Raw genomic sequence first — 23,268 nt, 5'->3', positions numbered from 1 at the left:
AGAGAGGGACTCCTCAGGGTGCCGTCAGCGAGGCAATGTCGTCTGGCGACGCCCAGGAAAGGGCCTTCTCTGTGGGGCTCCCACCCTCTGGAATGAACTGCCCCAGGACTTCGTCAGCTTCCGGACCTTGGACCTTCCGCGAGCTTAAAACATACCTATTTAACTGCGCAGGACTGAGTTAGATTTTAGTTTGTGGGTTTTAACTTGGGTTTTAATTTTTTATATTTTTAATTATTAGGCTTTTGAATAAGTTTTTTAATTGTTTTTAGATTGTATTTATTGCTTTTAAATGCCTGTAAACCGCCCTGAGTCCTTTGGGAGATAGGGCGGTATATAAATATAAACAATAAATAAATAAATAAATAAATAAATAAAGTCAATGGGGAAACCAGATTCACTTAACAAGCATGTTATTAATTTAACAACTGCAATGATTCACTTAACAAATGTGGCAAGAAAAGTCATAAAATGGGGCAAAACTCATTTAACAAATTTCTCATTGAACAACATACATTTTGGGCTCAATTGTCATCGTAAGTTGAGGGCTACTTGTAGTCCTCCACTTATGATCACAGTTGGGATCTGAATTTCCATTGCTTGGCAAGGCAGTTGTGCAGTTAGTTTTGTCCCATGTTATGACTTTCCTTGCCACATTTGTTAAGTGAATCACTGCAGTTATTCAATGAATCATGCAGCCATTAATGTAAATCCAGCTTCCCCCATTGACTTTGTCGGAAGCTGTCTGGGAAGGTCGCAAATGGTGAACATGTGACCCCGGGACACTACAACCATAGTAAATATTGCCAATTGCCAAGTGCTGAATTTTAATGACGGGACTATGGAGAAAGTGCAATAGTTCCTAAGTGGGAAAACTGGTCATATGTCACTTTTTAAGTGACATAGTAGCTTTGAATGGTCATTAAAAGAATGATTATAAGTTTAGGACTCTTTGCAGTTAGAAAAAAATACAATTATTTGTGTAATGGAGGGCGTAAAGAGCTTAGTCTCTGGTTGTGTTAGCACTAACAGACCAGGGGTGAAATGTTCTCGGTTCGGACTGGATCGCCCAATCAGGTAGTGATGGTGGAAGGTGGTTGGGAGACTGTTTGCAAAAATCCCTGCCCCCTCCCCCATGCCCAGCTGAGCCACGCGGTCATCAGAGGTTTTTTTTTTACTGTTAAAAGCATTTTTTCTTCGGCCAAAAAAAATGATTTTAAAAGTTTTTTAAAAAAGCCTCTAATGATCGTGCAGCTCAGTTGGGATCGTCAGAACCATTTAAAAACTCTTTTTCTACAACCTCTTTGGCTGAAGAAGTTGTAGAAAAAATGCTTTTAAAAGTTTTTTTTAAAAAGTTAGCCATGCCCACCCAGTCACATTACCCCACCATCACCTAGCCACGACCACAGAATCGGTAGTAACAAATTTTACATTTCACCCCTGTAACAGACCCTCTAATTGGAATCTATATATGGGAAGCCATAATGTAGCTTATTTGATTCTGGCATAGGCTATTGCTTGAGCCTGCCATTATGATTTATGGCTTAATTTTTTTCTGCTAATCCTGAGAGCTGTATATTTAACAAACCATAGGTAATGTTGCATATAGGTAATGTTGCTAGTTTCACACCAAGTGTGGTGTGAAGTTAGCCAATATGTTGAAAGTTAAATAGTCCTAAATTGTTTTGAACCACTTTTATCTTTATAGTGATAAGATAAAAGATAGGAATATAAGATAGTCCATCACGACTTAATTTGGACTATATCCTTCCTAAGTTTGTTTAGTACAATTGCCTTTGGATCAGTGGTGAAATGTAAAATTTGTTACTACCAGTTCTGTGGGCATGGCTTGTGGGGGTAATGTGACGGTGGGCGTGGCCAACTTTTTTTTTCTTTTAAAAGCATTTTTTCTACAACATCTTCGGCCAAAGAGGTTGTAAAAAATGCTTTTAAAAGGCTCTGACGATCCCAGCTGAGTTGCCTGATCATCAGAGGCTTTTCTTTCTTTTAAAAGCATTTTTTTTTGCCTTTAAAAGAAAAAAAAGCCTCTGACGACCAGGCAACTCAGTTGATCGTCAGAGTTTTAAAACATTTTTTTACAACCTCTTCGGCTGAAGAGGTTGTAGAAAAAATGCTTTTAAAAGGCTCTGACGATCCCAGCTAGCCACGCGATCATCAGAGGCTTTTTTTTTTACTTTTAAAAGCATTTTTTTTTGCTGAAGAAAAAATGCTTTTAAAACTTAAAAAAAAGCCTCTGATGATCGAGGGGCTCAGCTAGGCATGGGTGGGGGCAGGGATTTTTCCTACCGGTTCTCTGAATCACCCACCACCATCGCTACTGGATCAGGCAATCCGGTCCTAACCGGGAGCATTTCACTTTGGATGGATTAAGTATTAAAGCCATTATCTGAGCATTAAAATTGTTGATTAAATGCAGTATTTTAAAATATAATTTTATTCATTTATTTATCTAATTTATATAGCTACCAGATCATAAAAATAACTCTGCGTGGTGTATAACAATATATTTTATGTGCCAAGATTATTCCATTTGAGGTGCGTTGATGTCACAAACAATGGAAAATCATCACGATAGGTACCAGAACCTCTATAAATTCACATGCATTTATTCAAAGCCCTAAATTAATTTATCCCAACCTAATATTCACCAACATCTTTAGGAGGGGTCGTAATCCAATCCCCTCCTCCACTGGAAGGATAAACTAGTTGGGAAAGGCTGAATTACAGCTTTAACATTTACACTGAGTGAATAGAAGTAACTCCTTCCACATTGATTAGAGTCTATATCTGCTGTTCTGATTTGGGGGAATGGGAGAAGCTATAGATCAGTCTTCCACAAATGGAAGCCTAGAGGTCATTTTTGAAGAACATTTGATCAGTTCCATTCTAAACCCTGGATTGGAGTAGCACATTGGGGAAATCTGAAAAATACAGTCATGATGAACAATTCCCTTTCATGACTCACTGATGCTCTTTTACTTCTCCATCCCGTGAGTGGTCGTATGAATGCATAGCTCTCTGTCCTTTCCTCCTGAAACCTAGGAGGCTAAGAATCTCAATATACCTCTTTCTCTCCCCTCTCTCTTACCTCATTCATAGTGCCCGGCAGAACAGTGGAAAGGTGAGACACAAACGCCAGGCTCTGCAGGATATGGCACGACCACTGAAGCAGTGGTTGTATAAGCACAGAGATAATCCCTACCCAACTAAGACAGAGAAGATCTTGCTGGCTCTTGGCTCTCAGATGACTCTGGTCCAGGTAAGAAGAAAATACTCTGTAGACTCTGATTTAAAAAGTCTGACTGGTTGCCGTTAGATGTACCAGCAAGTTATAAACTTTTTTTTAATGTAATAGAAGGAGGGGAAATAATAGAGAAGAGTAAAAATGTGTTTACATGGGAGTGGTTCTCCAAAATGCTCCATCTCCCTTCAAATAATCCCATTCAGGAGGTTTGCTGATTTCTGGAAGTAAATTCTTGAAACCAGATTTGGAGGATTTACTTTCAAAAACTGCCAAATTCCCGTAAGACAGGAAAAGTTTTTGGCATGTTTCAGAAGAATATTTGGGTTCCTATATTTGAACATTTTGTTCCTAGAGTAACAAATTTTGCAGAGCTGTAATGATTGGAAAGTACTATTAACCATGTTTAATTTTAGTACTATTGAGAGTATGACCCAGGTTGCCACTGAAAGGTCAAGTATGATTTTCAGTCTGGAAAGAAGTACATCTGTCCTATAACACTTTCCCCCAATCTTGTGTCTTCCAATGGTTTTGAACAAAGAACTGGAATTCTAAGTGCAGCTGGAGTGTACTTCAGCTGCTCTTTCATGTACATGTAAATTTATTTTTCTGTCCAATTAAATGGAAACCAAATACCAGCTATTTCGTTCCAAAAAAGCAGCAGCCACAAGCTTTTATCTGAATATTAATCTGATTTTATTGTTTTGCTCTGTTCCAGAAATAAGTATCTATCTACCTCTGCCTTAACACTATTGATACTGGAAGAAAATTGGTGATTAAATTATGGCAAGAAACCATTATTGTATGAGTAAATTAAACAATTCCTCTAGAAACTAGGACAGCTTGATTTAGGCTTCCAGATGACATTTATTATTACATCAACATGACTGTCTATACATGTGGGACTGTAGCATCCATATTTGTGTTTGTTGGACGGAGCTCACTTGAACAAATGGAGGAAATCAGGTTGGGGAATACTGCAGTAAGAGTAAATCAAGTATTTGATTTCAATGTTTTGGCTTTAATTGTGATTTCTTAGCAATAACAATAGTACTTATATACAGCTCCATAGTGCTTTATAGCCCTCTCTAAGCGGTTTACAGAGTCAGCATCTTGCCCCATCAATCTTGACTTCTTATTTTATCGACCTCGGAAGGATGGAACGCTGAATCAACCTTGAGCCTGTCAAGATCTACCTCCTGGCAGTGGGCAAAATTAGCTGCTTTTCTAAACACTGCGCACCATGGCTCCTTGGGAATTTTGTTGTATCAAGTCTATTGTGAAATGGTGTATAATAAAAGTTAGGCAGGTATGGAGATATGTGTCCATTCTAATCAAACCATTAACCTTATAATTTGACTTCTTTGGCTGTTTAGGAATAAATTGGATACTCCCATTTATTTTTTTCCCTTTTTTGAAGGACTTTTATTAAATGTAGTCTTTTGCCGTCTTAACTTTTCATGGCAATATATTCCACAAAAACTAAATGGCATGTTTGGTTAAGAAGAAAAATGCTTCATTTTATTGTCAATCTATCTTATTTGACAGAAGCACATGGTCTGAAAACAAACAAAAACAAACAAACAAACAAAAGAATTATAATAAAACGTTCCAGATGCTTCTTCTATGCTAAGTCCAGCAATCCTGTATGAAGGGAAAGAAAAGGAGAGAATGAATTGTGGTTGAGATCTGATTATTGATTATAAGAAGCCAATCTTCAAGAATAAAAAAGGCAGAGTATAATTTCAAATCACACCTGAATGTAGAATAATTTCTCTGCAACCACACCAACTCAAACCAACATTATTTTATCTTGGGAACTGGGTCATGTTTTAATATGCATTTGAAAAATAGTTCTCATTCCTTAAAGCTGTACATTCCAGATGATCAAATAGTGTTGGATGACTGACTTTAATCTAGGATTGTTAAATGCCAGGACACTTCTGGAGTTGACCAAAAAAACTGTTCTCATGATCTGCATTTCCTTGTCATGCATTCCATGTAATAAGGTTGACCTTTTACTTTGCATCATTCTGTCAAATTCCGTAACACGTAGCTATGTTAGTTTTATTTGGTTAAGTTGATACAGCATTAAAGCTACGGTTTTATTTCAGTTTCAGTCAAATCTTTCTTATGATGGGATTGGTGCCAAATTGGGAGGGAAAAAAACCCTCTCATAACCCACCACAGTTGATTATTGTTATTAATTGTAGCCCATTTAAACTGCAATATGAAGCCAATCTGCGTTGTCCTAAAACCCACTGAACTTAGTGGAATTTGGTGCTGGGTAAATATGAATATGATTGCATTAAGACTCCATAAATATGCGCGTGAAGAAAAAAAAATTATGTGAAATAATTTGCCTTGTGTATAAAGGAACTCTTTATATTTGTGGTGAATCTAAAGCCCCCTGAGGACATTCCTAAAGTTATCTCTCATAGCTTTATGGCTGAGACTTAGTATAACATCCCTGGAGGTCCTTATTATGTTATACTGGATCTTCCATCTTCAGTTTAAGTTAGAATAGAATAACAGACTTGGAAGGGACCTTGGAGGTCTTCTAGTCCAACCCCCTGCTCAGGCAGGAACCCGTATACCATTTCAGACAAATGGCCCAATCTTTTTTTAAAATTTCTAGTGTTGGAACATTCACAACTTCTGGAGGCAAGTTGTTCCACTAATCAATTGTTCTAACTGTCAGGAAACTTCTTCTTATTCTAGGTTGCTTCTCTCCTTGATTATCCATTGCTTCTTGTCCTGCATTCAGGTGCTTTGGAGAATAGCTTGATTCCCTCTTCTTTGTAGCAGCCCTGAGATATTGGAACACTGCTATTATGTCACCTCTAGTCCTTCTTTTCATAAGACTAGACATACCCAGTTCCAGCAACTGTTCTTTGTTTTATTCTTGAGTCCCCTAATGATCTTTGTTGCTCTTCTCTGCACTCTTTCTAGATTTTTTTTACATCATGGCGACCAAAACTGGATGTAGTATTCCAAGTGTGGCCTTACCAGGGCATTATAGTATTAACACTAGTTACTGCATTCATTATGTGTATTATTTATATTTGAATATTTAATACAATGGTGGAAAGCCTTTTTAATCATGCCAATTTTGCAGTCTTAATACGAAGAAATTCAGAAATCATACCATGTAAATATTTTCCTATTAGCAATGCTTGTTGTTGCTTCTCTTTCTGATTGTTTATTACTTCTGTTTCTTCTGTCAGAAAATTTTATTTATAGTCTCTTATCTGGGATTTGGGGATTATGCAACCAAAGGAATGTTAAAGTGTAAGCAAATGAAAAGTTTTCTGAATCCCACTGGGGAGCCCTAAGACTTCTTACTAGCCAACAATTTCCTTGCTACAGAGGGTTTTCTTTTAATCCTCCAATCATACACCAACATATTAAGTATAACTAGACACCACTGACCATGTACTAGTTTGGGACATTTAGTTAAATGGAAATCCTGATGAAGTAAAAATAAAAGTAGACATTGTAGAAGACAGAGGAAGCAAAGGCTTTTTACACCCCCTCAATTTTATTCACTACAAGTAAGTGAATAAATGGGTGGATAAGTAAGTAAGTAAGTAAGTAAGTAAGTACGTAAGTAAGTAAGTAAAGTACCACAAGCACTACAAGCAAGTTGGAAAAATTAACATTGCATTTCTGGTGGAAAACAGAATCTACTGTTTCCCTAAGAATCTATTCCCCAACCGTAGTATTTTAAAGGTGAGTAGATTTCAACTCCTAGAATTTTCGGCAATGGCTATGCTGGCTGTATAATTCTGAAAGTTAAAGTCCATATATCTGAAAATTGCCTTGGTTGGGAAACCCTAATTTAAGATGATAAAAGTAGTAAGCTAGGACTTGGGGATCCAACTTCAACTCAGCCATGGAAGTTCACTGAGGGACTTGGGGCCATGCATTCAGTCAATCCTGCCCTACAGGAGATTTGTGTGTGTGTGTGAGAGAGAGAGAGAGAGAGAGAGAGAGAGGGAGGGAGGGAGGGAGGGAGGGAGTGGGAGAGAGTGGGAGGGAGAGGGAAGGGGAGTGGAAGGAGAAAGAGACGGAAGGAGGGAAGGAGAGGGGGAGGAGAGGGGAATGGAAGGGGGAAGGGGAGCAAGGGAGAGTGAAGGGGGAGGGAGGGAGAGGGAGAGAGAGAGAGAGAGAGAGAGAGAGAGAGAGAGAGAGAGAGAGAGATGATGCCATTTGCTTGTCTGAGTTTCTGCCAGGATATTAACCAACAGACAAGCAAATTGTCCCTGTATTAGATAATTTTGGCTTAAAGAAAGGAAGAAGGTTTCTAAAAGAAGATTTTGGGGGGGGAATCTGTATAGCTGAAGTGCAGCTGAATACGGTGCCTAATTCGTGTAACTTCTAGACTCCCTCTTCTCCCATTTGCTTTAGAGCCAGAAATATTATACTCCGAAACTACAGAACTAGAGCGGGAAGCCATATTCGACTAAATGCCGTGGTCTATATTTATCTCACCAATTAACCCTCAATTTGGAGGCTAGCAATTTGTCCTGCTAATTTGCAATGAATGCTGTATGTCATGTTTTCATTTGCACTATTCCCGTAGGGGTGGATTTATTTTATTTTAAATTTGGTTTTAGCCATTCCTAGGAATTAAAAAAAAAAAAAGCTGAACATTCTTTCCAGAAGGGGAAATATGAATGGCTTTATTGTTGAATATGATTTGCCACAGTATGACTAATGGCTTGCTTTTGAGCTTCTGAGGCTCTGGCAATATTCAGCTATGCAAAAGCATATACTGCATAGGATATAATTTACTCAGGAAGAGAAAATCACTTAGGTGAGCCATCTTCTTCCTTTCAATCATCTCCAATCTTCAGATGTCTTGAACTTCAACTCTCAAAACCTTCAGCAAAACTTTCATCCTATTATTGACTCACACATCTGGAGAACACAGTTTGGAGAAATTGCTCCTTTAGATGTTTATCCTTGTGTAATACGATCTGCAATATCCTAGTAATCTTTTCCCTTCAAAGGAGATAAAGATAGGAACGTACTTTATGATTTATATTTTAAGTATGATGTTTATTTAATGCATTGGAAAATGGGAGACCTGCCCTAAAACCACCTGAAAAATACATTTGCTGAGTAGAAACAATTTATCATAATAGTAAATAAAAAATAAAAAAAAGCAAAATAGAATAAAGGGCATGTAAAAAAATTCTTAGGATAATCCACACTTTCTCCCGCTTCAGAGCCTCCAGTTTTGTGAGAGCACAGTGCATTTGGCCCTGCTGCTCAGTAATTATGGGAATTGTGGCCCACTGTATCTAACATCATTCCAAGTCTGAACAGCTACAGTTTTCCTAGTCCAGCTAAGAACTATGCCTCTTCTAATTTTATTTGCTCTGTTAGGGCATTTTATAACCTGCCTTTTGTTCCAAGATGGAACTAGAGGTCACTCATACAGGATTCCTAAAACTGCTTCATCATGCTAGGTATTCATGAAATGCAGAAATTTGCTGCAGTACACACTTGCAGGCCATATCATGGAGACGGCAAATTGGCTCTGGCATGTGCAAAGACCAGCTGGCCAGCACGCATGCATGTGCCGGAAACTCTAAGACCAGCTGATTGAATGTGCACATGCGCACCGGCCAGTTGGTCTTCTGGTTTCCGGCTCTCCAGCGTTGCCCATGCACCCACATGCACCCGTATTCTGGTTTGGGCACTGGGTGCCGAAAAAGTTTACCATCTCTGAACAATTGCATCAAATACAGCTTTCAAAAATTTCTATTTTTGAAATATCATGATAGCTATAGTGCTTGGAGTGACCACTTCATTTCTCCTTTTCGAGGCAGTACAAATTGTGAGCTTATTTCCTTTAGTTTCTAAATGGTCAAAAATGACGATGATTTCATAATTGCTTTGATGAGGAAAAGACAACATCCAAAATTCAAGTATTTGGGGGGCTGCAGGTACTTTTTCTTATGATAACCCTAGTTCATGCTAGACTTTATTGCTGCTGGAACACTTTGAAACAAGGAGCTGTTCATATTCATGTGAATAATGCTTGCTATTGACATGGAAATCTTGAGTGCACAAGGCTTCATTTTGGCTTTTTCCATGAAACGGAGGTGCATGCATATAAATCACGCTAGTTTTATATTGCCTGTATCAAGAGCTACATGGATAAATCTCTACCTCTTCACATGACAGAAGATGCTTTTGCAGCTATTAAGCCAACAAATCTTTCTCTCTCTCTCTCTCTCTTTACCCCCCAACAAATAAATGGTACAATCATTAACACAGACTATTCAACAAAGAATTCAGAAAGTATATACAGTCCAAATATTGGCTCATCTAAATTTGCGTTGCAGAATAATACGTGTTCCTGTGCTGATCCCATGGTACTCTCTGGCATAAGGAATGTCCATTAGTGGGTCGTGATCAGCAGAAACGGGAAGCTGAGCTGGGTTACAAGGACCAGAAAAACTGACCTAGCATTCTGAAAGCCTGAAAAATTGCATCTGTCTCTTGCATTCAATAGCTTAGTTATATAGCCACCCACTTCCTATTTAGATGTGGGATTCTGCAATTTAAGGTTCCGTTGTTGGTCATTTTAGAGAAATAAGTAGCAGGTGGCTCTCCGGATATTTTTGAGCCAATTCACATCTTCTTTTCAATATACGCTGTTTTTTTTTTACCAGAATTCAGCAAGACTTGCAGGAGCACAGATTGACCTTTTATTTAATAATTGATAGATATAGAACTTGATATCATGTTTTTCCAGTGCCCATATAATTGTTGTTGAAATAGAACTATGAATCATTTGTCTGCCTTTTATACTTCTTTCATCGCATTTACAGAGGAGAAAATCAGTTCTCAATGTTCTGGGTCAAAGACAAATTTGATGCATTTGTCTTTTATTTAGGTGTCTAATTGGTTTGCCAATGCAAGGCGGCGTCTTAAAAATACTGTCCGCCAACCGGATCTCAGCTGGGCTTTACGAATAAAACTTTACAATAAGTATGTTCAAGGAAATGCTGAGCGGCTTAGCGTAAGCAGTGATGATTCATGTTCTGAAGGTTTGTTTTTGATACTTTCAAGTTGTCTCTATAAAAAGTCTATAAAATTGAAAATAATTATTATTTCTCAAGAAGTCAATATAGTCTTGCATGCTTCTTTTTGCCTTGATCTGTGCTCCTCAACTATGTCCAATAAGCAGCATCTTCCTGGACTCTGAAGAAGAATAAATGCCTCTTTAAGAAAATCACTTCAAAGATTAAAAGCCTATATATGTCCAGATGGACTATATTGTTTGCTTATGACACAATGATAGTTTTGTAGAAAAGGAAGAAATCTTATGCCCACTTGATGCCCTCTCCTGCAAGAACTTCTTCCCAAAAGTTAAGTTTGGCAGGAGAATGTCAATTCTTTCTGAATTATTTGAACTAATCTTTCTTAAAGCCCAGTTATAAATGTATTAAGAGACAAGAGGGAGTTCACTGTATATTTACACAAAAATATTTGTCTTCTGTAGCAATTGCAGCAGTCCCGCTACTGCAAAGATAAATTATGTATGAAGTGAACCCTGTCTTGTTTCTTTGGGGAACTGCCAAAAATATAGTACCGTAGTAGATAAACCATGTAATAAGTTGTTTCTTTTGGGGGGGGGGTGTTTCACTGCTTTTAAGGGGTGAATCTCATATATATATATATATGTAGCACACTTCACCCATGTGGCTTGGAACTAGGAACTGAGGATGGGGCAGGTTAGAGAAGTCTATGTAAATGGATTTTAGAAAAGACTGTCATGATAATGCCACCTGATCTCCATTTTTCACCAAATGCTTCTTTAGGAGTATAAAGATACATAAGAAAAGTTTCTGCTTGATCATCCTTCTCTTTGCAGATGTCGAAAACCCTCCCCGAAATGAAGGAGAATACAACACCCAGGTTCAACATGCTGTGATTAAAACAGAAAGTCCTGTCATAAAATCTGGAGTAAAACCAGAAGGAAGTGCCAGTGAAGATTATGTAGCCCCTCCTAAATACAAAAGCAGCTTATTGAATCGCTACCTGAATGATTCGGTGACACATGTCAGGACCACAGATGCAGACCTGATGGAAAAAGCAAGACAAAGGAGTCATTCTGGATCATTCAGTTCTAATGAGTTTGAAGAAGAACTGGTGTCGCCATCCTCCTCCGAGACTGATGGAAATTTTCTCTACCGGGCAGGTATGTGCCTTTCCACAAAGACCCTCCTCTTTTTCTTGTTCCTTCATAATTGTTCCTATTTTTGCAAGAAGGTTGTTTTAGGGTGAATGTGCTTGTAATATCTCAGAGTTTAAAAGGTAAAGGTAAGAGTTTTCCTTTTTCCAGTCATGTTCAACTCTAGGGGACAGTGGTCAACTCTATTTCTTAGCTGAGGGAACCAGCATTGTCTGAAGATATTTCCATGGTCATGTGGCCAGTATGACTATACACCAAAGTGCACAGAACGCTGTTATCTTTCCACCAAAGTGGTACCTATTTATCTACTTGCATTTGTATGCTTTCAAACTGCTGGGTAGACAGGAACTGGGTCAAGTAATGGGAACTCATCCCATCTTGCAGCACTTGGGTCTCGAACCTGATCCGTGTCTTTAACCACTGAACCATTGCAGCCCAATGCTGATGCTAATATCTCGGGATTTAGAAGACTATGCTGTAATTAATATTGTAATTCTCTACTTCTAGCTGTTAAAGAAAATATCTAGGTTTCACTGGATGTCTGAGGTTAGAAAGCCAATATTAAAAGAATATGTTCCACCATAGAAAAAGAAACCTCAGTTCCAATTGGTGTCCTTGCCAATATAATAAGTCTTGTTAACAGGATTCCTTGAATAAATTAATGGGGCTTTAGGGCTTTCTTAAAAGGAGACATAGATTGGGTCTGATACATTTGAAATGGCAAAGCACGCTACTTGATATGAAGCTCCACAGGAAAGACTGTCTTTTTTCTATTTTGGATGAACTTTGTAGAACTCAGGGAAAGTTAAGAGGGAAAGGTCTGGAATCTGGGCAGATTGTCATAAGAGAAGAAACTTTTTCAATTTTTGATCCCAAATCAAGATAGGTTAGCTCCATCCTGCTACTGCTTAGTCTATTTACACCATTCTGCTATTTGGTTAATTGTTCTGAAGGCCTTGGAGTTTGGCCCAGATCTTCAGTGCCAACAGCTCAAGTGATTTGGAGTAGTGGTTTGGCTCAAAGTCAAACAGTTCCATATGAGAAATCCCCTTCTTGCCTGCTTTATTAATAAATATGGATCCTATATTTTTCATCTGTTGCATCATGACAAAATTATGTTCCTCTAAGCTGCACTGGTCTATTAATTTTGGCCCGTTTAGACATACCATGAACTGCATTCGTATGTACTTCTGAATGAAACCTGAACATCTGAATGATTCCATGGATGAAACTTCATAATGAAATCCATGTTTCTACACTCATATACGGGATCATTCTTCAACCCTCACATTTCTTCCACGGTCCTTTCTTCAAAGTCTTGCAATCTTTTCATTATTTTTGTCACAACTTCCAGGATTTTCCTTCTTTTAATTCCCAAGTTAAAACTTTCTATCCGCAGGACAGAAAATAAGTTTGCTCTTCTTTGAAAAAGGCTTTACTTTTTTCATTTTCTTGTGTCTATCCTAATGTATATGTCAACCAGAAGACATACCTGTTAGTTATCCTCCAGTTTCTTCCAACCTTCCAGTCCTCTGGTTTTCTAATTTTCCAAATATATCAGACATATTGAAATATACCAATCATTCCAAGTTTAATATGTGTTTACATTTAAAGCAGGACAAGATTCCTGGAAAGTTAAATGAAAAATTGTAAAAAATATCACAAGATATTTTGGAAAGGATTACGAAAAGTTGGTAATAGAAGATTGGACAACAGACCATAGTATGATGAAATATGAAGGGATCTTTTTTAGCTCAAAATATATATGGGTTAATGGTGGGGATGGGCAGGTTAAGAGTAAGAAAAGTCAAAAGTGATGTCAACTGCAAATTCTGAAGTGATAATTTGAAGTATCTGTGGGATCAAATTGGGGAATACTATTATAGATAATCTGTATCTTGATTTTCAAAGAAACTTTCAGAAAGTTTATTCCTTCTTTTATTGTTTGGATAAAAATAAATAATAATAACTTATCCCTTTGATCTCTTCTCCTGAGTTTCAGTTTTATGTAGATCTTCCATTTAAGTTAAAATTATTGTGCTTTCCTTCCAAGTCTTGGGCTGAGCAATGGACTTTCCTTGAAGTGTGTAAAATAGGAGCTGTGGTTGTCTAGTTTAAGTGTTTTCCAAGTGAAATCTCTTGGTTTTTGAACGCTGTTTTTCAGCATTCCAAGTGCATTTGGTCTACATTATGCAATAATCCCCTGCCAAATTTTAGTTTAAAACGATTGTTGCTCAAATGAGAACACAGTGACTTAAGGCATGTGAACTTCTGGTTTTTGATACTTATACAATTGGAATTTAAAAATGGGCATACTCTTGTGTAATAGAAATGTTACTGGACTTGGCCTGTTTTCTGCCAGCTTTTTAGCTTTGACTGAGAGCTGAGAAATTTCCTGAAATGGCTGAGGCATCCTTATATTAACCACGACATCAGGAACAAGCCGAACATTTGGAAAAACAAGCTATAAATTGTTACACAATCATGCTAATGTCTTTCTATGTGTGCAGAATTAGTGCTATGTAGAGACTTTTTCCTTTGAATGTACTCTTGAAAAGCATAAAGCAACATGTTTAAATAGACAAATTTAACATTCATAGGGACATCTCTATTTACTGGACAACTTTAATTTGCAAGACAAAAAACATTATGTAATGCACCACAGTTACTTTTAAAGCAGCGACACGCTTTGAAGAGGAAAAAGGTAAGACCCCAGGTAGCCATCCTGGAAGCCATCAAAGAAATGGGTAGGGCCAGGGTAAAACTTAGTCAATGAGATTATTCTTCCTGTTTATTTAACATTTCCTCCTTTAAAATTGGCATTTAGTAGCAGTATTTTAAAGAATTTTGTGAACTCACTCAAGTTATTAAGGAGGTATTGTGCAAGTGGCTCTAGGGCCCTAAATTTTACAACCCTAGAAGCTAAAAATCTCATGCATCCAATTTCTAAATATGTTCTATAATTCCACTAGCTCTCCTACAAATGCTGGGCCAATAATTTAAATTTTCTGAAAATGTCTTAGAGCAGCATTTTCTTGATTATATAACAAAATATTTAGTGCTGATACAAATATTTAGTTTATGTGCACCATCAAGTTATGTGGGGTTTTGTCAGCTGCACGAAGTAGGCCAGAATTCAGGAATTCGGTGCCATAGAACAGGGGTCTCCAATCTTGGCAACTTTAAGACTTGTGGACTTCGACTCCCAGAGTTCCTCAGCCAGCAAAGCTGGCTGGCTGAGGAACTATGGGAGTTGAAGTCTACAAGTCTTAATGTTGCCAAGGTTGGAGACCCCTGCCATAGAAGACTAGAAGACTAGAAGATCTACCTTGGCTACATTAACAAAATCTTGCAAGTTTGGTTTTGCTACATCTCCACACAGACATGCCTGACATTCATCCCTTCAATTCCCTTGTGAATCAGGGAGATGTCTTTCTGAGCTATTTCTAAATATTATTTTGTTTATAAAGACTTTAAAAAACATTTCAATTCCCTTTGGCTAATTAATGGTTCTTGCATTTTTCCAACAAGGTCATCTTCCTTATTCTTTAAAGACTTCAAAGGACCGAGTAAATATTTTCACACACTGATACTCTAGGTTCAGCCCTCCCTCACTTGGGACCTCCAGATACAATCAATTTTAATTCCTATTGTGCTTCAGATAGCTATCTATGTTGCCTTAGTATGTTCCAAGTGTATTGTTTTAATTAGTCTGTAATGCAGAACAGAAAATGTGGACTCCACTGTAAGGTGAACAGACCCATATTTTCAGGAATATGCAAATTGACTTTTAACCAATTAAAGTTTTAACCACATGCCAGTTAGAATAGAATAGAATAGAATAGAATTTTTTATTGGCCAAGTGTGATTGGACACACAAGGAATTTGTCTTGGTGCACATGCTCTCAGTGTACATAAAAAAAAAGATACGTTCATCAAGGTACAACCTTTACAACACAATTGATGGTCAATATATCAATATAAATCATAAGGATTGCCAGCAACAAAGTTACAGTCATACAGTCATAAGTGGAAAGAGATTGGTGATGGGAACCATGAGAAGAATGGGGCACTGCCAGCCCATTTAAAAAAGAGGAACCAGTTATTCCAGCATTTATTTCTCTGAGATGTTTTTTTCCCTAGCTAAAAATGGTTCATGCATATGCATGTTTTTCTTTATTTTTTCTGTTCATTTCTATATGCAATTTTCCTTGGTGTGAGGAAATATTGAGAGCATGTGCATATTCAACAGTGCATGAATGTGATCTGATTTGAGATGTGCCTATAGATACCTCCTTTGGCAACCATCAAGTTCTTTGCCATATTTCCCTTTTAAAAAATATTTTTTTAAAATAAGGAAGTTGGCATGCAAAGCACTAGAGTTTTTCTAATTAATTATTTGAAATTAATAAATAAACAAACACTTCCATTGCTGTTTCTGGGCCATGCAGAAGCCATATTGTAATTCCTGGAAAACGAAGTAGTAATAACAAAATGTGCCCTTCTATCCGGAAAAAAAAAAAAGACAAGAGGTAAACCAGGATGCTAAGAAGCATCATGAAGAGCTAGGTGAAATGGCAAGAAGTGACATCACTGTTTGCTTTTAGTAAATAGTAATTTGTAACTGACAAGCCTACTATGACAGCTACTATGAAGAAGCTACAAATGTTCTCCAAGCATTGACTCTTTCATATTTGTATCACTTCCCCAACCAAATTCATTCCAGATTTTTTGACCTTCATATTCCAGATTCATGTCTCATATATTCTTAGACTTTGCATCAGTGGTGGGATTCAAAATTTTTTACTACCGGTTCTGTGGGCATGGCTTGGTGGGCATGGCAGGGGAAGGATACTGCAAAATCCCCATTCCTTCCCCCCTCCTGGGGGATGGATACTGCAAAATCTCCATTCCCACCCCACTTCAGGGGACGGATACTGCAAAAGCCCCATTCCTTCCCAACCCCTGGGGGAAGGATACTGCAAACTCACCATTCCCTCCCCACCCCATTAACCTGCTTTCCAGCTCCAATCTTCCGTGCAGCAAAGGAAGACCCAGCCAATCAGCTGAGACTTGGGAGGCAGTGAATAGATTGGGGGGGGGCAGCCAGAGGTGGTATTTGCCAGTTCTCCAAACTACTCAAAATTTCTGCTACCAGTTTGCCAGAACCGTTTAAAACTGGCTGAATATCACCTCTGCTTTGCATGCATTATAAGCGATATTCTAACTACAGAGCTTTTTTAAACTTATATTGTTTTTTCTCCTGGACTGGAGTCATGTATTCATGTAAGAAAGAAACAGAGACAGACTATATCAGTTTCCATGGCACTTCTAGGCACTTGCTCAGAAATTAGACATACTAGTGTTTGGTTCACATGAAATACTTGACCATGTGTCCCATTGGAAACTAAATAGCTTCACTATCTCATAACAGAGTTTTAAGAATTCCTTTGTTGAGAAGGGATGATCAGGGCAGTACCAGAAGCAAAGTCTTTGGCATATTTGTATTTGTGGTATTTAAGGAGTTCAGGAATGATGACATCTGGAAAAAAACTGCCCTCAGAACTGATCAGTATTCAGAATTTGAAAGTGGTGGTTTTCTTTTAGGTGTTTATGTGGAGTAGAATTTTGTGGGCTTCAGGAATTGTTTTTCTTACTTACTCCTCAACTCCTCTTTCACTCTATATTTTGCTCTTAAGGTTATGATGTTGAATCTTTAGCATCTTCCATTGCAGGAGATTGAAAACCACAATTTCCAACAGCCATTCTTAAAGGTTAGATTACTTTATGTCTAACTGGTAGACTTTATATTATGTATCAAATGTGTAGATATTTTATCTTGTTTAGCTTGCCGACATGTTTTCTTCCCTTTCCAGTTAATATTTGTGAAATGAAACATCCACTTTTTAAAAAAAAAATGTGGCTGTAAAGTGTATTCTTCTTTCACAACTGTTTTAGAATTGGCAAAAAGGTTCACATGAGCCACTTTTGAACATCTGCACTGTATTTTTGTGGAATATGTTGCAGATTAGTCTAAATGAAGATAAATGCCTACTACTGCAAAATAAAAAACACTAAAGCAAGATAAGCATTTGAATATCAAGTACAACATAATTCATATTCCTGATAGGTATAGTACCTATCTAAAATACTGCAGAATCGACTGGTTAAAAGATGTGGCTATTTGTGCCATAGAGGTTTTTAAATTATCTCTTTAATGACATTTAGGATTATCATGATCACTGATCAGTTTTAAGAGATACATACAGCCTCAGAGGGGAAAAAATACTTTTCATAGCATTGATGATGGAGCCATGTTTAAATGTATACTTCTATTGCCTTCCGTTTTGGTTTGGCCCAACTAAGCTGCTTCCTTGGGACTTAGTCATGCTTTATTGCTTCTGAACTGGAGCCAAGAAATATTCTTGTAATGTATATCAGGGCAAGGAAGCCAGTGATCCAGACAATAAAGCATGATATTCTAAAATTTCTTATGTTCCTACTGTGATGCTGGCCTATATGAAATTTTCCAGAACTTAAGACTATTTTTAGGCCAGCGGCCAATAAAATTAATAAAAAGAAATCAGCAACATAAAAAATAGGATATGGTATTTTAAAAGTGTGAAAAATGGAAAAGAAAATGAAATCTTTTATGAACAATACAAGTAGCTGGTTTAACTTTAAACCTGCTTTATGGGTGACTAGGGCAACAGATTTGACTTGTGCCAGAGGCAAGATATTCATTTTCTATGCTGTCAGTCAAAATTTTTTTTTCAGATCTAGCTTCATACATATCCATCAGATTTTGCAAATGTGCTCCTTAGGATGAGATCAGGACAATCCTGTTCTGTTCAGCTATGGTTAACAAATAACTCTTCTTTCATCATATTCTTAGTAGTAGGAAGGCTTTGCCAATCTACTTAAAATACAGTATAAAATATACTGTAAATAAGTAAATATAAGTAAATAAGGATAAATTTATTTATTTATTTATTTATTTATTTATTTATTTATTCACACTTTTATACCACCCTTCTCCGAAGACTCAGGGTGGTGTACAGCAAGTAAAATGACAATAATTCAAAAACAATTTAAAATACCATAACAAAATTAAAAATCTAATTAAACTGCTGTATACTTAAAAATATTAGATAAAAATTACAAAAGATTAAAACCCCTGTTAAGAAACCCGCTAAAATCCCCAAATATTAAAATCAATCAATCAAGCCAGCCCCGCTTGGTGAAAAAAGAAAGCCTTGAGCTCGTGTTTAAAGATCCGAAGATCAGGGAGAAGTCGGAGTCCCACCGGCAGCTTATTCCATGGAGCTGGGGCCCCCACAGAGAATGCTCTTCCCCTGGGGGTCGCCAGCCGACATTGGTTGGCTGATGGCACCCTAAGGAGGCCCCCCTGTGAGAGCACACTGGACGCACCGGACGATGGGAGGTAACTGGTGGCAGCAGGCGGTCCCATAAATATCCAGTCCGATGCCATGGAGCGCTTCAAAGGTGATAACCAACACCTTGAAGCACACCCGGAAGACCGCTGGCAACCAATGCAGCCCATGCAGGAGAGGTGTTACATGGGAGCTACGAGGAGCTCCCTCAATCCCCCACGCAGCCACATTCTGTACCAGTTGGAGCCTTCGGATGCTTTTCAAGGGGAGCCCCATGTAGAGAGCATTGCAGTAAACCAGGTGGGAAGTGACGAGGGCATGAGTGACTGTGCATAACAAGTCCCGGTCCAGGAAAGGGCGCAATTGGCGAATCAGGCGGACCTGATAAAAAGGTCCCCTGGTGACGGCGGTCAAATGGTCTTCTAAAGACAGCCCTGCATCCAGGAGAATGCCTAAATTGCGCACCGATTCCCTGGGGGCCAACGATTTGCCCCCCACAGTCAGCAATGGGGTAAGCTGACTGTGCCGGGACGCCGGCATCCACAGCCACTCCGTCTTGGATGGGTTGAGTCGGAGCCTGTTCGTCCCCATCCAGACCCAAACGACTTCAAGACACCGAGTCATCACATCAATGGCTTCTTTGGGGTGGTTCGGGGTGGAAATGTACAGCTGAGTGTCGTCGGCGTACAGCTGACAACTCACCCCAAAACCACGAATGATCTCTCCCAGCGGCTTCATATAAATGTTGAACAGGAAGGGTAAGAGAATCGACCCCTGCGGCACCCCACACGTGAGTTGCCTAGCGATCGATCTCTGCCCCCCTGTCAACACCATCTGCGAACGGTCGGAGAGGTAGGAGGAGAACCACCATAAAAAGGTGCCTCCCACTCCCAAATCCCCCAACCATTGCAGCAAGATACCATGGTCGATGGTATCCAATGCCGCTGACAGGACAAGAACAGAGGACCAACCTGTTCTGTTTCCCTCCCCCCAATACTTCCAGCAAAGAGTCAGTCAGAGGCCTCCTTTTCTAATTTATTTACATAGATAAATGTCCTGGCCACGTCTACCCACGGGCCTGCCAAGTTTCTGGAGATAACGAGGAAATTATAGATAAGGCCAGAATTACTCACGAATATATTCTTCCCTCCATTGATACAGTTTGCCTGCGCAAATTCATTGCTTTGTCCAAGACAAAAAACCAGGAAGTCCCGCCTCCTATTTATAGTCTCTGCAGATGTCACTGCATGACAATCATTACTTGGCTTTATCCCAACGCTGCTTCTGCTGCGCGCGCCGGTCACGTCTGCGCAGTCTTGTATCACTCCAAAACTGTTCTTGGGGCGTTGCCAAATCAGAAGAAGGCTCCAGAGAATCAGGCCTTGCCGGCCCCTCCTCCTCCCTTTGAGTGGGTGCCAGGGAGGGAGAGGGCTCAAGAGAAGCAGGTCTTGCCAGGTCTTCTCCCTCACTTTCTGAATCATCCGAGTCCAGGAGTCCAGGTGCAGGAACCTGGGTCACAACACTATCCCTTACCGCAGGGCCCTTCCCCCGGGGCTGACGATTGGGATGCGGTCGGGCTGGGTTCTGCTCATGGAAGGCCTGCACCAGGTCAGGGGCATGAACGTCGGAGGCATCTACTCAGGAGAAATCAGTCCCGTATCCCTTCAATGCGATCAAATATTGGAAACGACCCTTCAGCCAGCGGGAGTCTCGTACGCTGTGGACTTCGTATTCCTCCAACCCGTCCTCGGCGACAGTGATGGGTGCTGTTGGGCACCAAAGGGGACTCGGAGTGGCCTCAGGAACCAGAAGGGACCGGTGAAAGACGGGGTGGATCCGCATGGATCGTGGCAGGGTCAGTCGGTAGGCTACCGGGTTGATGACTGCCTCGACAGGGAACGGGCCGATGAATTGGTGGTCCAACTTCTTTACCGGGCGGTCGGACGGGAGGTGTTTGGCGGAGAGCCACACCTGGTCTCCAACTGCCAGCGGGAGCGTTGCCCGTCAGGAGTGGTCGGCGGACCGTTTGTAGTCCTCCTTTGCCCGATCCAGCTGCTGACGTACCAACTGTTGGACCGCATGCAATTCCGTCAGGAAGGTCTGCGTTTCGGGAACAGGAGAATCCGGTGGTGCCAGAGGGAAGAGCCGCGGATGGTACCCCACATTGGCAAAGAACAGGGTCATCTGAGTAGAGGTGTGCTGAGAGTTGTTAAAAGCAAACTCCGCCAGGGACAGGTAATCGGCCCAGTTGTCCTGTTGCTGGTTGATGAAGCAATGGAGATACTGTTCCAGGATACCGATGACCTTCTCTGTACCCCCATCGGTCTCCGGATGGTGCGATGACGACAGACACACCTGCACCTCCAACGCGGCCATCAGGCTCTTCCAGAAGCGAGCTGTGAACTGAACTCCGCAGTCCGAAACCACCCTGTCCGGTAGACCATGGAGGCGGAAGATGTGCTGCAGAAAGAGATGGGCCGTTTTTGCAGCTGTGGGCATGGGATGAAGTGTGCCATCTTGGTGAGCATGTCCACCACCACCAGCACCGTGGTGAACCCAGAGAACAGCGGCAGGTCCGTCAGGAAGTCCATGGAGATCGCCCCCCAGGGTCTGTCGGGTGTCGGCAAGGGCTGGAGGAGCCCGGGAGGGGCCCCCGTGGCGGCCTTGGCTTGCCGGCACGGTACGCAGGATGTCACGTAGGCATGTACATCATGCCGCACTCGGGGCCACCAAAAGGTCTGTGTCACCAGGTGGAGGGTCTTGAAGAACCCAAAATGTCCTGCTGCAGGGTTGTCGTGGCACTGGGTCATGACGAGGGCTCGGAGTGGTCCTGTGGGCACATATAATCGCCCCCGAAACTTGAGTAAGTCCTCCTCCAAGGTCCAAGAAGACGCGGGGCCCACCTCCGCTCTCCTTTGCTGTGACCAGGCGTCCTGGCGCTGCGCCTCTCGCACCTGGGCCCACAAGTCCACTGGTTCCCGTGCTGCGGCCAAGGCTTCTGCCGGCAGCACTGTCCGTGGAGGAAGGGGGTCCTTGGCGCAGAGGTACTCTGGCTTGCGGGACAGGGCATCCGCCCTCCAGTTGTGACCGCTGGGAATGTAGGTCACGCGAAAGTTGAACCGAGCAAAAAACAACGACCACCGGATCTGCCGCTGGTTCAACTTCCGAGCTGTGGTGAGGTGCTCGAGATTCCGATGGTCCGTTCGGACCTCCACCTGATGTCGGGCCCCCTCCAGATGGTGTCGCCAAGCCTCGAATGCAGCCTTGATAGCCAGCAACTCTTTTTCCCAGATGGTGTAGTTGCGCTCGGAAGGATTGAGTTTCCGGGAGTAGTAAGCGCAGGGAAAAAGTGTGCCACCATTCATCAGAGCCTGTAGCAGCACCGCTCCCAGAGCCACATTGGACGCATCCGTTTCCACCACAAAAGGCTGGAGCGGGTCGGGATGCCTCAGGACGGGTTCCGTGTCGAAGGCTTTCTTGAGGGCTGTGAATGCTTCTTGCTGTGGGGGACCCCACCGGAACGCAACCTTCTTCCTGAGGAGCTGGGTAAGTGGAGCCGTCAGTGTGGCGAAGCCCGGGATGAAGGTCCGGTAGTAGTTGGCGAAGCCCAGCAGGCGCTGAACATCCTTCACCCGACAAGGAGCTTCCCAGCTACACAAAGTTTCTACTTTGCATGGGTCCATGGCTATGCCCTCGGGCGAGATGATATGCCTGAGGAATTCTATGGAAGTCCGGAAGAAGACGCATTTCTCCAGCTTCGCATTGAGTTGTTGCTCCCGCAAGCGTTGCAGAACCAGACCGACGTGTCGAAGGTGGCTTTCCCTAGACCGGGAGTAAATCAGGATGTCGTTCAGGTAGATAACCACGAACCGATCCAACATGTCTCGGAACACGTCGTTCATGAAGTGCTGAAAAACGGCGGGAGCGTTGGTCAACCCAAATGGCATGACAGTGTATTCGTAGTGTCCGTATCGGGTGCCGAATGCCGTCTTCCATTCGTCTCCTTCTTGCATCCACACCAGGTTGTAGGCCCCCCGGAGATCGAGCTTGGTGAAGATCGTGGCCTCCCGCAACCTCTCCAGCAGCTCCGGGATGAGCGGCAGGGGGTAGCGATTCCGCACCGTAATGGCGTTTAGCTGGCGGTAATCACAGCACAGGCGCAAGTCCCCTGTCTTCTTCTTCACGAAGAGGACCGGGGCCGAGAGAGGGGACTTTGAAGGCCGGATGAACCCTCGGGCCAGATTTTTGTCCAGGAAGTCCCTGAGGGCGGCCAACTCGGGCTCCGACATGGAATACAGGCGTCCCACAGGCAGTGGTGCGTTGGGCAGAAGGTCCACGGGGCAATCGTAGGGCCGATGTGGGGGTAATCGGTCCGCCTCCTTCTCACTGAACACGTCGGC

At 41.2% G+C, this 23,268-nt stretch overlaps 1 protein-coding gene across 3 annotated transcripts in view; it reads left to right on the top strand.

The window, feature by feature from the left end:
* LOC131197754 (homeobox protein Mohawk-like) overlaps positions 1–23,268 on the top strand; it is a 192,885-nt gene that overhangs the window by 134,556 nt on the left and 35,061 nt on the right. For all 3 annotated transcript variants that reach the window (XM_058182203.1, XM_058182204.1, XM_058182205.1), the window contains 3 exons: positions 3,118–3,277; positions 10,173–10,326; positions 11,154–11,480. In XM_058182203.1, coding sequence (XP_058038186.1) covers positions 3,118–3,277; positions 10,173–10,326; positions 11,154–11,480 — 641 coding nt within the window. The remainder of the gene's footprint in view (positions 1–3,117; positions 3,278–10,172; positions 10,327–11,153; positions 11,481–23,268) is intronic.

This window comes from Ahaetulla prasina, chromosome 4 (assembly GCF_028640845.1).
Source record: "Ahaetulla prasina isolate Xishuangbanna chromosome 4, ASM2864084v1, whole genome shotgun sequence".
NCBI classification, from domain to species: Eukaryota; Metazoa; Chordata; class Lepidosauria; order Squamata; family Colubridae; genus Ahaetulla; species Ahaetulla prasina.
This window is presented reverse-complemented; position numbering and strand designations above follow the sequence as displayed.